This window comes from Amblyomma mixtum, chromosome 6, assembly GCF_055824585.1.
Source record: "Amblyomma mixtum isolate Tamu chromosome 6, ASM5582458v1, whole genome shotgun sequence".
Lineage (NCBI taxonomy): Eukaryota > Metazoa > Arthropoda > Arachnida > Ixodida > Ixodidae > Amblyomma > Amblyomma mixtum.
This window is the reverse complement of record NC_143017.1, coordinates 71,510,908-71,526,992: the sequence shown is the minus strand read 5'-3', so window position 1 is coordinate 71,526,992 and position 16,085 is coordinate 71,510,908. Positions and strand designations below refer to the sequence as shown.

The window sequence follows — 16,085 nt, the reverse complement described above, 5'->3', positions numbered from 1 at the left end:
GCGTCGCCGGCGATTTCCGCCGTCCCCGCTCCTTACACGCCAAAGTTATCGGCACCGGAATCACGCGAGCAACCATGCGGCAGTGATGGCCGCGCACTGCTCGTGTCTTTTCTTTTTTGCTATGCCCTATCATTTTTCGCTGCTTTTGAGCATGAACAGTTGTAACTCCACGTGGTATGACGTTCCAAAAGAGAAAGAGCCGGAGATGCGCCAACGGCGCTGGAGCACGGCACGTTGCGTCACTGCAGCGGCTCGATGCGATCGGCGTTCCTCTCATGTCAGTTCCGTGCTTTATCGTCACGGAACTTTCGCGTGGTTCTAACAAATTTTGAGTGGCTCAGCACTAACAGAGAGAAGGCGTAGCCAGTTCGTTCCATCAAGGTGAACTCCCGCAACACCTTTACTACATGAAGGTCTGAAACACACGCGCTTCAGTGGGGGCGGCGATGGTCTTTATGACTAGGCTTCACCGGATGTTCCCTGCTCAGTTTTTTTCCCTACGGGAGCCGGCTTCAAAAAATGTTAAGTAACAGCCTCTCCCGAGTTCTTTCCTTCCTCCATAAAAACTGGCTGCTAAATTCTACCACAAGGCAGCCCACCAATGCCCTAGGTTGCCAACTGCAAAAACGTTTTAGTAGGTTGTCAACCGAAATCCTGAATGGCTCTAAATATAGTTGCTTTCTCGCGACAGTGTCTTCTTTTTGGAGCAGCTAAGGCGCAATATTGATCAATTTGCCACTTTGGGAGCAGACTGGTGCAGCAAAATGTAAATGTATCAAAATGGAGCAAATGGAGCAGCTGGAGCACCACTGAATAAGGGTAAAATTATTACCCTGGCTATCACAGAACTAGAGTTATAGAGTTTTGAAGTTGTTACTTCAGAAATGAGAAGAAAAGTGTGTATTCCTGTTTTTGAAGTGGCAGCTTCAGTACCCTATATCTCATGTTCTATGACAGCCAGGATGATAATTTTACCCTTATTGCATTCCTTGGTGTCAAGAGAACCCAAAGGCATGCATTGCAGCGAGTTTCCTGCAGCAAATTATCTTCAAAACTTTTCCCAAAATACTTGCATAAAAACTGCATAAGTGCTCAAGGAATTGTTTTACACGAAACGAAATGACATCCAAAATCAGCACACAAAAATGCATGTGGCCTGACAATTTCATTACTACATCTAGATTAATAAAATTTTCTTTTCAAGACCAGGGGCAGCGAGCTATGGAAAGAAAAATGATAGGTGTAACGTGGGTGGGAGAACAAACGCGGGTTAATGACATCCTAGACCAAATCAAGAGGAAGAAATGTGGTTGTGCAGAGCATGTAATGTGAAGGGATGATAACCGCTTTTCTTTAATGGTAATGGAGTGGGTTCCAAGAGAAGATAAACATAGCAGGGGGGGCCGCAGAAAGTTAGGTGGGCAGATGAGACTAAGAAATTTGCGGGAACACGGTGGCAGCAACTGGCAAAGGACAGGGTGAATCGGAGAGACATGGGAGAGGCCTTTGCCCTGCAGTGGGTGTAGTCAGGATGATGATGCTAAACTAATTTTTTTTTTTGTTTGCCATGCACCAAAATTAAGAAAAAAATGCCTTACCCGATCCTCCTGCTCTCGCCGAGGGCGCAGTGCCGGTTGTCGATCTCGGCATGGTAAGAGCACCTAAACATATAAAAAGTTGGGAGAGGGCCGGGGCAGTGAGCAAAGCATCAAATAAACATCGTCTGCTGCATTTCAGTCATGTCAGGGCGAAACTAAGGCTCTTCTGTGAACACCCGTAAGTGACTTATTGTCGCACTAGATGCTGAGCAATGCATTAGGCTAGAAGAACCAGACGCCCTAATAGGCGAAAGCCACATGTTAATTTTGAAGGCCCTCCAGTGCATAACACCAATGCCTCCAAGGAATACAATAAATAAGATGTGGCATACAACAACTCGCTATCTTTTCCACACACGCTGTTTGGATACAATGCCTGGCTGGTATAATTGTTCTCGTGGTCCCATGAAAAATGTAACAGCGTAGTTCTACTGTATCATTTCATGACTTCCTAAATGGGGAAGTTCCAATGACCCAGGTCTTTGGGCTGCCCCAGTAAATTAGTCCCTACGGGTCTCTTTACCTCTGTCACAAAGCCTTTACCCAATACCCGCCAAAAGCATCTTGTTTCAGTAATGTAGCAAAAGCTGTAAGACGCTATTAAACAGTAGCGTGGCAAAGCCACAGAACAAAAAGACGGATTTTCGGACCAAATCACCCCATATCCACTGCCGCCAGTAAGCTCCATGAGTGCAACCATCCGTACAGAGTAGTCTTAAGCATATGGAGTAACCAAGTCTTGAAAACTAAGAGCAAATACATTTTATTATTAAAAAACTTAAGACAATGCCAGCCAACTTAATATCGAAGGTGCTCAACTGAAACAGCTTTTGGCTTGCAAAAGGGCAATTATTAACTTAAGGGGGGACCCTGGTCTTGAAAAGAAAATTTTATTAATCAAGATATAGTCATGAAATTTTCAGGCCGCATGTATTTTTGTGTGCTGATTTTAGATATGTCATTTAGTTTCGTGTAAAACAATTCCTTGAGCACTTGTGCAATTTTTATGAAAGTCTTTTGGAGAGAGCATATAAGAAAATTTGCTGCACGAAACTCGCTGAAATGCATGCCATTGGGTTTTCTTGACACCAAGGAATGCAATAAGGGTAAAATTATCATCCTGGCTATCATAGAACTTGAGTTACAGGGTACTGAAGCTGCCACTTCACAAACAGGAATACACACTTTTCTTCTCATTTCTGAAGTGACAACTTCAAAACTCTATAACTCAAGTTCTATGATAGCCAGGGTGATAATTTTACCCTTATTGCATTCCTTGGTGTTAAGAGAACCCAAAGGCATGAATTGCAGCGAGTTTCCTGCAGCAAATTTTCTGCAAAACTTTTCCCAAAATACTTGCATAAAAATTGCACAAGTGCTCAAGGAATTGTTTTACACAAAATTAAATGACATATCCAGAATCAGCGCACAAAACTACATGTGCGCCTGGAAATTTCATAACTGACTTTATTAATAAAAATGTTTTTTCAAAGACCAGGGTCCCCCCTTAACTGCAATAAAAAAAAAAGTCGAGAAGTTCTGAACACGTATGCATGCAGTAACAAGTGGGACTGTTGCAACGAAGACATTCAAAGGCTGCGCTGCAAACAGAGTAAGTCTGGACTTACAAGGACTTCATGTCATAGTCAAACAGTGCGCTGTTGAGGATGTTTTCAGCCTCCCCATTAGAAATCTCGCTGCCAGCTGCACGGCGAAGGTTGCGCAGCAGAGGCAGGACGTCCCAGACCTGAATGTCGATTGGGATGCCTGGCAAGAAACAACGCGCGTCATTAATACTGTGCAGGCAGAATCTATAGCTGCAGTGCTTTTATAATGCATTAAAGGGACACTGAGGGCAGCACTATTAATATTTTTTTTATAGCAAAATCCGATAGTTCGGCATGTCATGGCTTTGTTGCCACTTGGGCGGCAGCGAAAGATGCATTTATTTCTAAGAAATTTGGATTCGAAGTTGAAAAAGTTTTTCCCGCCGCTCTGATTCAAACTTGGGATTCTCCTATGACGACACATGACTAAGCGACGTGAAACATGACGTGAACATGACGTAGCGCAGACTCCGTGATTTCTGTTGCCAGCAGTGCGGCCTAGCAGCAGCCAAAACGAAAGCTACCGCCGGCCACGCGTTGAAGGCATCTATCGGCTATTGCGGCCGGCGCTACAGCCGCTTCGCTTACGTTTGAACTGGCGTTTTGCCAGCGTTACGATGGATCTCGTTCTCGAAGTCGTCAACGAAGTTCTCGCAAATAGACACCTTTAGCATACCGTGTACCTTGTTACCGCTAGCGGAATACCGGGAGCCCCCCTAACGCTAGTGAGCAGGCGCTGATTGGTCCCGATGCTTCAGTCGCGCGCGTAGTTGCCTGGCACATGGCGCCATCTGGCGATGTCAAGGAGATTTGTGCATGCATTGGCTGCGCCTCTGTGATTTGTGGCTTCTCGGGTCCTAGAGTTGCTAGAACCATTGGTTCTAGCAACACTGCTTTGTCCTATGACGTCACCACGCTTGTACTTGCGAGTTTGGCCTGTGGCAGCGATACCTGTATTTTGGTTCTTGCTCTTTTCTACGTTACAAGAGCTTTGTTGTCAGTATGAGTGGCGTTTCTGTAATCAGGAGCTGGTATTCTGCCGATACAAGCCAACTTCAATTTCTCCTCAGTGTCCCTTTAACGAAAGTGAGAAAAATTCCAGGCCTTTTTAGTTACAACCCGGTTTCTATTATCAACTCAAAAGGGCAACGCAGAACGTAAACCAAAGTAAGAAATAAATCCAAGTGAAATCACCTACACTCCGTTTCATAAATGGTAGCATGTGGCTTTCTCCTATACAGCTACCAACTCATCTATAGAAAGCGTCCAATCGTTCAAGTACCTCGGTGTAACACTCTGCAGCGATCTTTCTTGGCGAACACACATTACCACAATCATATCATCTGCTAACAGATCTCTAGGATTCCTGAAACATCATCTTCGTCATGCACCGCCACACGTGAAACTTCTAGCTTACAAAACCCTTATTAGACCTAAACTCGAGTACGCCAGTCCCATCTGGAACCCACACCAAATATACCTAACAAATGCACTCGAATCAGTTCAAAACCGCGCCATTCGCTTCGTTCATTCTGCATATTCATATACGATCAGCGTTTCATCTCTAAAGAATAATTGCGGTCTCGAAAGCCTTGAAACTCGTCGTCGCGTCGCCTGCATGTGTTTGCTCCACAAGTTTTTCCACAGCACTCTGAATCAAACACCTCACATTTCTCATCCGGCCCGCATATCTCACCACACTGCACACCCGTTTCAGATCGGCCGGCCTCTATCGCGCCGGGCACTGCAACTTTTTCAGGTTCCTTTTTTCCCCGCACCATTGTTGACTGGAATGCCCTCCCCTCCGATGTTGCCGCCATCACGTGCCCATCTTCATTCTTATCTGCTGTAACCACTTGTATCATACTGCAATGACATGTACAGTAGAACCCCGTTCATACGTTTTTCACCGGACCGGGAAAAAAAAAAACGTAACAGCCGGGAAAACGCAACAGTGAGGAAAGCACCGAAAATTAATGAAAACAGTGCAGCTTTGACTTGAAACAATTTATTTCCGCAAATTGACCCTAGGACTTTAAAAAAATCGAGAATGGTGGATTGCAGTTTCTTTCGCTCGCTGGAAAGAACAACGCGTTTCTCAATAGCAAAGGCCGCATTGCTGTCAGCGTCGCTTTGCGGTGCGGCCACACCGCACGCACGCAGCAGTGCTGTGTAGTTCACGCGCTCACTGCAGTCCACGCTGAAGCGACGTTGTGCACAGCGTCAAGCACTGAAATGTTCGTAGGCTGCTCGCCGCGCTGCTCCGCGTAAGCCGCCCTGGCTGCCTGTCGACTGCGTTTAGTACGTCCAGCTTTTCCTCAAGGGAAAGCCCCTTCCGCTTACTCAACGCTATCACGCCATCAAAGCACAATAAAGATGTTGCGACTGAGAAGGATGAAAAGGAAATTGCACGGGCCCTGCCGACTGGCTCCAGCCGAGCCACCACCGCTGGCACTTGCAGATACAGGAGAGTTAAAAGATAAAAAGAAAGAGTGAAAGAAAAGACCCGCTGATAAGCGACCGCAGCCGCGCGCCTCCTCCTCACCACCTCCCACGATAAAGATCGCGGCGTTCGGCGTGCGAGGCAGATAGCCATCTAGTGGCCGCCTCTCCAACTCGCGCGCGGCTTCTTGCAGCCAGTTCCGTAGCCAAGCCTGGCCAAGACTCGTCAAAAATCAAAATGCCGGTTGGCGCGCATTGCCCGGTTGGGTTCGGGGAGCCCGGTTGCGACGTATCATGCGGGATCGTTTCTTCGGCTACGACGTAACAGCGGGGTTCCCAATACATTGGATCCTATGGAAGCTATGCCGGGACCCGAAGAAAACGATGTAACAGCCGGGAAAACGCAGCAGTGAGGAACGTAACAGCGGGGTTCTACTGTATTTATTATTGTTGAATATACTAACCCACCCCTTATGTAATACCCCCTGAAGGGGGTCTTTAAGGGGAGACATGGGTCTTAGAGCATTTTTTTTTATTTACAGACCAAATGCAATGAAACTGCACAGACTTATTCAGTTTTTCTGCTGATTTCAAATATGCAATTTCAAATAGGCCAATTAGTTCCTGAGATATTAATATATATCTTGTCATTGTCTGCTCAAACAATAGGAAAAAATGGGCCACCAGAAATTTAATTTTAATATGTGGGTAGATACTACAATGTGTGAGGAATGCAACGCTGGAAGCAGTTTTCAGTTTTTTGTCCGTGTGGACAAATGGGCTTAATAGTTAGTTTTCAAGTGAGTTAACCAGAAATACAGTGCCAGAAAACACAGGACACACATGAAACTAACTATTAAGCCATTTGTCCACACGGACAAAAAACTGATAACTGCTTCCAGCGTTGCATTCCTCACACATTGTAGTATCTACCCACACATTAAAATTATTTCTGGTGGCCCATTTCTTTTCTATTGTTTCAGCAAACAATGGCATGATATGTATAATACCCAAGGAACTAATTGGCCTAGAAATAAACAAATTGCACATTTGAAATCAGCAGAAAACACTGAATAAGTCTGCAGTTTCATTGCATTTGGTCTGTAAATAAAAAAATGTTTTAAGACCCATGTCCCCCCTTAAGGTGAATAAAGTGAAGTGAAGGTAGGAAACGCTGCCAAAGCTAGTGCACCTGTTCCCGCAAGCTATACTCCATTTCATACGTAGCAGGCAATGCAGCGGAGGCTACAGAAGCATGTAGTGCACTCAAAGAACCATACTCCTCAGCAACACATCATTCATTCCTCTCGAAGCACCGGTGAGTGTTTGCACGAAAACAAAGAGTGGTATAAAACGAAGAGCAAGCATTCAGATTCATGCTCAAAGCAGAGAGGCGCACAGTGTTCCGGCACTTTGGCTATGAGTTTTACTTACCGTGCACTACTTTTTAGGCATGAATTGAGTCTGAACAATTTGCCTTACCAGCTACATATCAGACTGCCACACACCATTCTTATTTCTCGAAGCCTCGAAGAGATGCAAGATGAAAACGCGGTAAGATGGTTGGTTGGTGGTTGGTTATTGGGGTTTAACGTCCCAAAGCAACTCGGGCTATAAGGGCCGCCGTAGTGAAGGGCTCCGGAAATTTCGACCACCTGGGGTTCTTTAACGTGCACTGACATCGCACAGCACACGGGGGCCTCTAGAATTTTGCCTTCATCGAAATTCAGCCGCCACGGCTGGGATCGAACCCGCGTCTTTCGGGTCAGCAGCCGAGCGCCATAACCACTGAGCCAAAAACGCGGTAAGAGGCAAAATGAAGTGCAGGAGGTTTCCAGTCGCAGTACTTGAGATTTGCTGAAACAAAATGTGCCTGTGTTCAGTTTGGTTGCATGGCGAACTACTTTCCGTGCGCGGTCTTAGTTTGCGCAAACAGGGGCGATGTCTGCAGCGATGCAGACATGGCAGCGATGTCTGCTACGTATGAAACGGAGTACAAGACAACGCCCAAAAAGTAGTTCGCCCCACAACCAAAGTGAACACAAGCATATTTTGTTGCGACAGATGTTCAAGCGTCGTGAATAACAATCGCCCGGACCTTGTTTTACTAAAACTTGCCACATTTTCACCCTGCAACTCATTGAGACTGAGAAAAGAATGACATTGGCGGCACGCTACGTGGCTGAAAAGGCTAATCGCCCTTTACTCCTACCGCGCCTAAAAAGTAGCTCACCTTGTGGAAATTACAGCCAGAAGGTCCAAGAATTGAGCGCCTCACCGTTTCAGTGCTCTACCACTTTATTATATACCGCTCTTTGTTTTCGTCCAAATACTCAACGAGGCTTCGAGAAGGATGAATGGTACATGGTGGCGTAATATGGTATCGCGGATGCACTACTTCCACAGCCTTTGCAGCGTTACTTGCTATGTACGAAACGGGAGTATAGAAAATGTTTACAGAAAACCTCGCTACTCGAAGTCAAACGCCTAGAAACATTTTGTGATCATGCTAATACAGTCAAGCCCACTTATAAAAATATTCAAGTGCCATGGAAATACCATTGTTATAACCAATAATTGTTATAACAGGGTTGTGCTGAAAAAAATAAAAGATGACAAACTTCAGAGCATGTATTGACAGGAAGGACCCAGAGGGGTTTGATTGTTCTAATGCCTGTAAAAGCTCGTTAATTCAAACTTCAGGAAACTGGAACAATGTTCACTGATGACCAAAGCACCGCCATCAGTACACCACCGGTGGGAGCTTCGTGCACCTCCACGTCACAGGAATCAGGCTGGCTTTCCAGAAGTGATTCTTAAGGGAATTTCAAGAAGCATGCAGAACTAAGGGTGCGGTGACAGCTGACAAGAGAAAAAAACCGCTGGCTGCATGCACGCGCAATGCAGCAGCTCTCCTGACGTGATGACGCCTGCCTCTTTTGCTTTTGTGGAGTTGCTGCGCCAGCTTAGCGCTTTTGTGTTGTAAGCATGGTTTTGCTGGTGTGGTTGTAGCATTTCCTTTTTTTTTCCATAATGGTTGACACTCAATTACCAGATTTAATTGTTATAACCAATAATGTGCCTTGACAGCATTGCTATAAGCAGTTTATTTTACCACAGAACACGTGGCAAAGCTGATGATGCCATGACTGACGATTGTTATATCCAGCATTGTTATAAGTGGACTTGACTGTAACCCGACTGCAGTAACAGCTGCCATCACCTACACTGTGGTATGCGCAACGCCGCTACGAATGGGGTGGGGAGAGGGCGAAGGCGCCATGGCCGAGCTAGAGGAGAGCGCATGCTGCTTCCCGCATGTTCCCTCCCAGGCTGCAAGCCAGCGTTACCCATGAAACGGACTTATTGCCTAGTGTCGCTGGCACTCTCCACCGCCACTGCACCTAGAGTTATAAACGCCAGAATCGTGTGAGCAACCATGCAGTGGCGAAGGGCCCGCACTGCTTCGCACAGTTTTTTTTTTTTTTTTTGCGGTGCCCAATTATTTTTCGCTCCTTTTGAGCATGAACGTCATACCATGTGGTACGATGTTCCAAAAGTGAAAGTACTGAGACGTACAGATGACACTGGTGCACGGTGCGGTGTGTCATTTGTGGTCACTCATTGCAATCAGATGTTGCTCTGTCAGTTTGTGCTTTATCGCGATGAAAATTTTTCTGCCAATTTCGCAACTCAGCACAAGCTCCATGTAACCCCACTGTAACATGGAGGTCTCAAATACACGCATTTCAATAGGCAAGGCATTGGGGAACCGAGAAACTCCGTAGTATCGAGAAATTCGCTACACGGAGGTTCTTTACATCCAAGTTGCTGCGATTCATAGGGCCTATATTTCTGAGAAGCAGTAAAACTCAGACCCACTAGACTTAAGCCTTCCAGATGCTGGTCATTATTTCAACTTTCAAAACTTCTTTTTGTCTAAATATCAAATCAAGGCACGTCAAGCGCTCACAGCGGCATGGTGACATTTTCTCGCAGAAGAGGGTAGAATTTTAAGGGGGGACACTACCGTAAAGAGTGAACTTTGAATTGCTTGCTCGATTTCATTGAAACTTGCGAATATCACTGCTGAGACCACCTCTGCCAAATTTCATTATTCAGCTGGGGACTTGTCTTAAACATTGCAGTGCTTAAAATAAAACGGGGTTATTTGCAATCATGTGAGTCTATTTTTCTCACCTCCCGTTTCCTCAGTCAACTGTCAGCTTAGAAAAACTATCTTTCCAATATTACTTGATAATATTGGTATTGTAGTGGGTTTTCTGGAGCGAAATTTTATGAGGAACACAACTGTGCACTCAGTTTGTCTATTTTTTCCTTTTTTTCACACTGAAAAGTGACCTTAAGAAAATTGATGGAAAATGAAAATCGAATGCCATTCTTTATATGGTATCATTCTTTCAAAATATAGGAGAACTAAGCAAAATAATTCCACAGTTGTGTGCTCTGGACATTCCCAATGCCACGTAACACAAAAAATTGGAAAAATTGCCCTTATTTTTCAGACAGTAGTTTTCCTAAGCAAGCATAGTCATCCTTGGCACAAAGGTTGCATAACGTGCTTGATACTTATTCTAAAATAATTAAATTTAGTAGAGGTGGTCCCAGTAATAATATAAACTAGCCCCACAAGTTTCAATGAAATCGAGCAAGCGGTTCAAAAGTTCACTGTTTAGAGTAGTGTCCCCCCTTTAGAAACCCTTAATATTCAGAAATAAAAGACAGAATTGCCAAAACCTCAAAAAAAAAAAAAACAGCCATCCAGGCTTAAAAACCGCTAAAAAATCAGCCTCCCACAATACAGGATTTTCTACCGCTAAATAGTGTAAAAACTCGCTAAATTGGCAACACTGGTCCTTAGAAGAGAACATGGCGGCGCGCCCCATTCTACGAGGGGGTACCCAAAAGAAACCGGACTAAATTTTTTGGTCGGCAAAGCTTCTGTGGCCATGCGTTTTGCCTCTAGGAGTGCACAGAGCGAACATTCCAGAGTCAGTAAGCCGAGTGCCGTCGTTGAAGGAGGTCAGGCTAGTTTAGGCAGAGTTTTAGAGTGACGACTGTTTTGTGTGAATGTCGTTTTTGCAATGGCTGACTTTTGTGAACAGCGTGCGCCGGTGAAATTCTGATTTTTGCTCGGAAAAAGTTGAATGGAAACTCTTGAAATATTAAGAAAGACGTACAAGGACGATGCTATGGGGACAACTCAAGTGTTCCTGAATCGAATCCTGAATCAAAGCAACAATCATGCCAATGGAAAACTTCAAATTCACCTCGCCTCAAGAAAGCTCATCAGGTGAAACCAAACCTCAAAACAATGCTGATTTGTTTTTTCGGCGTGAGAGGAGTCGTCCATTGAGAATTTGTTCCGCAGGGTCAGACAGTTTGCCAAGCTTTCTACTTGGATGTTTTGAAAATATTGGGCAACAGTGTGCGGTGCAAGCGGCCAGATTTGTGGCAGACGGGCGGCTGGTTGTTCCATCATGGCAATGCCCCTGCTCACACAGCCCTGTCTCTACAACAATTTTGGACCAAAAATGGCATGACCCCTATTCCTCAACTCTCATACTCTCCCGACCTTGCCCCGTGCTACTTTCTTTGTTTCCTAAAATGAAAAAATAGGTGAATTGAAAGAGTTTCGCTGATGTTGCTCAGGTGAAGAAAAAAACGACGGAGGCACTGTCAAGCATCACAAAAGTATTTAAACAATGTTTTGAAAAATGGAATGAAAGATTCGACAAGCGTATCATTGCAAGTGGGGAATACTTTGAAGGAGATTGAAGGTCTGTGCTTAAAATGTGAACAAATAAGTTCAAACAAAAATAAGTCCGGTTTCTTTTGGGTACCCCCTCGTATTCTGGCTACGAATGCACACAACTGCATGCGCAGCACCTACAAAGGGTCAAGACAACTCACCAGTCGCCTCCCGAATCCAGCGCAGACAGCCTTCCGCCTGCGGAATGTGGTCTTGCATAGTGAAAACCGGCGGAAGCTGATCCTCGTTTGTGACCCGGAAAAATGCAAACAGGTCCTCAACAAACTGCCTGTAGTCGGTGACGCCCTCCTCGAAATTGGACACAGGGATACCGTGAGTGTTCTCACCTGGTCAGAAAAAAAAATGACAAAAAAACAGTGACCACAAGTGCCTCAAGAATGATACAAAACCCTTCCAAACCATAGTAGAACCTCGATTTACAACTTTCAGGGGACTGCGTGCAACGGTCGTGCAATAAAAAATCTCGCACAGGTAATGCATTCACGTAACAAACGCGTCCACTACTGTGGCTTTCAAAAATTAGTTTTTTATAAAAGCGCTTATTTTCATCCTCCGAGAACTAGTTCTGAGAATGCGCGCTGCCTGGCTTTTCGGCGTCGAAGAGGCAGCTTTAGATGAGGTGTGTGTGAGCACTAGTCTCTGTGCATTAGACATCACAAGCACCTTGAAAACGATTTGGATGACTTGCCAGAAATATGGCTGCTCAGACTCTTCAAAGACGGTTTGCGGCGTGCAGTACGGCCATGCCACGCCTTCCTGTTCAGACTTCCTTTAGAACTGTCACTGTGCAGCAGTGGGCAGCAGTGTCTCTACTGGGAATTCGCATCACAACAGAAAAACAAATCACGATGTTCGCTTGCAACCTGAACGCACCGCCAGTGCACCGCTGGCTCCTGGCTCGCTCTGTGTCGCTAGGCCTAACGTGTTCCGCACTAAAGCCACAACTGAAAGCGCTTTCAAACTAGTCGCTGATGATCACTGATGTCTAACCTTGTTACCGCCTTTACATTAACTTCATGCTGGCATGAATGTACAGTTTATCTCCCTAACACCTTCGTCAGCCAAGTGATTCTCCTCGCACTGATGGCTGCGGGTTGCAAGCGTGGAGCCAAGAGCAGTCGGCACAACTGTCATCACAGACCGTCGTGCGTTCGATCGCATTGTTGCGTGCACATCTCAGCCTAGATTCCGATCTGGAACGAACTTAGCTGACGTCACTGTTGTATCCACTGGTTTGTTTCGGTTTCGATTTGATGGACTGGCTGTTTGCATCATGTGCTTGTTATCTATAAATACTTGTGCGCATCGAATCAATTAAGTCTTTGGTCACAGTTCGTGTGGAGCTCTGGTCTCGTCATACGGCCACTTCGGCCGATACTACAGTCACGTCTGCCAATAAAGTGCTCCACCAACGGCTCTCGTTCCGGAAGGTTCCCGCCAGCCATCGTACAAAGCAAGCGTGCATATTTTCCCGTCGTATAATCAAAGCTTTCAATACATTATCCCCTATGGGAGTATCACCGGGCCCATGCCAATTAGTTGTAAAATGCGGGTCGTCACATGAAAGGGTGACAGATAATCAGGGTACCACTGTATTGAGGATAAAAAAAAAGGAGGGAAGAGGGGGGGGTGAGCACCCTTGGTGCTGTGATGGCTTCTTGCCAAGAGAGACTCCTAAGGGGCGACCCACATGAGGTGAACTTTCACAGCGAACTTTGCGCACCAAGCATCAGCACGGCAGGACACCCCCGCACCGCTGTGATTCTATGTACTCAGTAAAATGCTGTAAAAAAAAAAACAGCTTTTCATTTAAAATTACGCAATTATTTTCATTCAAGGCAACAAAGAGGATGAATTATTCTTTGCGATCCCTTTCTGAACCAAAGCATTTAACCTGTTTGAACCTCCCGCACTTTGAACCAAAAAAAAATCCAATCCAAAAGCAGGATGACATTTCCATTTCTGTTCTGGACTACTCTTAACACCAATATAACAGCTACAAACGGCAGCACTTCCTTTTCAGGCAGCATTAAAATACGCACCCCAGGCGACACACAAAGAAAGTACTGTTGAGTATTTTCACAAATACCTACTCGCTGAAACTTCAGTATCTAAGCACTGCACTAATACCCAGGACATTAACATCCTAGTTTAACGATTTTGTTACAGAGCGCCCACGAGCTCCTTGGAAGCTTATTGGGCACACCCTGCAATCTGAAGTTAGCCATGATCAATCGCCCCTACAAGAAACTAAACAGCAGACAATCGCCACCAGAAAATGCGGAAATCGTAATGGGCTGCCGCCCAGTAGAAAAAAAAGTTGTGAAACTCACTGTGGTCCTTGGCGGCACTTGCAAACCCAATAGGGACCCTGCCTGTGGGCACATATTCATTGGTCAGGGCGACGACACACCAGCCATGCCAAACTGCCGCAAGAGAAGTGTCAAGCTCATACCTGGGTTTATAAATCTGTGGAAAGCTCGGATGAAGCCTTGCTGAATGCAGTACTGAATGACTGCTATCTCAAGTGGCAAATATCTTCCATTAGCTTCACACAATATATTTGTGGACACTATGTACAGAGGCCAATTTTTTATGTCTAGAGGGGTTAAATGAGAAAAAGCAAAAAAGGACTCAAAGTCAACTGTCAAGTAAATCACTACAAAGCGTTCAACAATAAGAAGGCTGGTCTAAACAATACGCACTGTCTACATCCCCCATGTCCTCCACGTACTGTTCAATGCCGTCCAGCATCTCTCTATGCTGGCGGACAAGTTCGTTCTCTTCCTGGAGGACTTGCTGTAAAATAAAGAAAGGTTTTTTTTTTTTTTTTTAAATGAACATGGCACATAGTCTGCACTCACACAAACTGCCCAATAAGCACGAGTTTTGTTACACATGCAAACAGGTAACCTATATGTCAACCATGCAAGCAACCTGTTCTACACCTTTGAAAATTTAAGGAAAAAGGAGACGAAGTTTCATTTTCCACGAGTGCACCGCAACAAGTGAACATTCGCTCAAAAACTGCAAGCGCCGCACAATTCATGCAGCCACAAGCACACAAACAGCTACAGCAGCAGAGGAGCAAGTTTTTTGCGAAAAACACCGCGGCTTTCAGCCTACTTTTTTTTTACGACATCTCATTACAGGACATCTAATGGAACGCGCCACTCATTTCAAAGGACATAATGGAACGCGCCACTCATTTCGTTTAAGGAAGTAGAGGCACGAACAAATGACAGGCAGACATTACTTACCGCGATGGGACGGCGATCCGAGGTCAATTTGTTATAAAGGGACCCTTGGCCCTTAGCCTTGTGTTCATTTGCCATATCTTCGTAAACGGCCCGCTCTCGCTCGCTAAGGCACTGAAAAATCCAACATGGCGCACTCCAGCGTTTGACAGCACAATGACAGCACGTAAGAGCCGTTCACACACTACTTAGCGAAACAACGTAGACTGTAAGAATAAATAAAGCTGCGATAAAGGCATGAAGGCAAAAACGTACAGGAAACCGAGCGTCCCTTAGTAACGGTTAAATTGCCCGGGAGGAACGAGACAATGGAAGGACACCTGACAAGCGACGGTTGAAGCCAGCCGACAGAAGCAAAAAAAAAAAATTGCAACGGTAGTCTGCAAGTCATTCAAACAAACTTCAAAACCGAGGTAAGCGTTTAAAAACTGAGTTCAATATCGGGTTCCATTGAGCAGAAGTTACAGGGTAAAACAGGCTCCCAAACGCAGCTTACTCGCCATCTCTCGCCGGCCTCTTCGCGGACGTCTTCAAGCGAGCAGGGCAGATTCTGAGCCCTTCGGCTGTTCTGAATTTCCCTCATTAAGAAAAAAAACGGGCCCTTTTTCTTATTAGGAGCCATCGCTCTATACAGGGCGACGAGCAAGCGCGTCTGCGAATGAGACCCGGCACTCGACGCACGTGTGGACGTTACAAATGGCCACCTCGTGCAGAGCCTACTGCAGCACCGCAGCACTACACCATAACATGCTTGACAGAACCAGACTTTTGAAAATTGCTAAGCAAAATGAAAAAAAAAGAAAAAAATAGCTATATTTAATTTTGTAATTTGTGGCCCTGCCGGCGACACAGCTTGTTTTGTTGTCTTTCGTTCGTGGCAAATCGGTTCGGGCGGCTCGAGGTGCTCCCTACCAAGACCTACTGAACTACAGACCTGCACATTTGGCACTGCTCCAGCGCGCATGTTCTAGTTCATGCCTTTTGCCGCTAGGGAAAGACACCTACGGGAAGCGTGGCGCTACATTATACCTGTTGAACAAGATGGCCTCCTCCATAATTTTATTTCAAAGAAGGCAGTTTCGTCGTTTGTCCACATAATCATTAACATCCATTTATCTATGCTAGGCACGGTGGTGCTGACGAAAAGAAAGCGGATAAAAAGAAAGACGTTTTTTGTACTCATCCAGAGCGAAAAAACTCGTTATTGTGGATATTTTTATCGTTGATGTTAAGATAGCAGAAGAAGACGAAACAAATGTATTAAATATCTTGCGCAAATTGGCAAACGATGATGATGATGACAGCAGACGAACAGGTCAACCGAGCGCCCTCAACGGCCAATAAGCTAACGAAAGTTGGCGCACGCTGCTCCATAGGACCCCGCCAA

The 16,085-nt window shown here is 45.4% G+C and overlaps 1 protein-coding gene across 3 annotated transcripts in view; it reads right to left on the bottom strand.

Moving 5' to 3' along the window:
* LOC149339352 (protein maelstrom homolog) overlaps positions 1–15,418 on the bottom strand; it is a 39,405-nt gene extending 23,987 nt beyond the window's left edge. The window contains exons 1-8 of one of the 3 annotated variants that reach the window (XM_089548101.1): positions 15,195–15,418; positions 14,702–14,812; positions 14,147–14,240; positions 13,897–14,040; positions 13,775–13,816; positions 11,582–11,767; positions 3,227–3,365; positions 1,599–1,661 (exon numbers count right to left, since the gene is read on the bottom strand). In XM_089548101.1, the coding sequence (XP_089404227.1) occupies positions 1,599–1,661; positions 3,227–3,365; positions 11,582–11,767; positions 13,775–13,816; positions 13,897–14,040; positions 14,147–14,240; positions 14,702–14,812; positions 15,195–15,320 (905 nt within the window). In that variant the 5' untranslated portion in view covers positions 15,321–15,418. The other 2 variants (XM_089548099.1, XM_089548100.1) reach the window with 2 other exon arrangements.
* Positions 15,419–16,085: the final 667 nt, after the last annotated feature.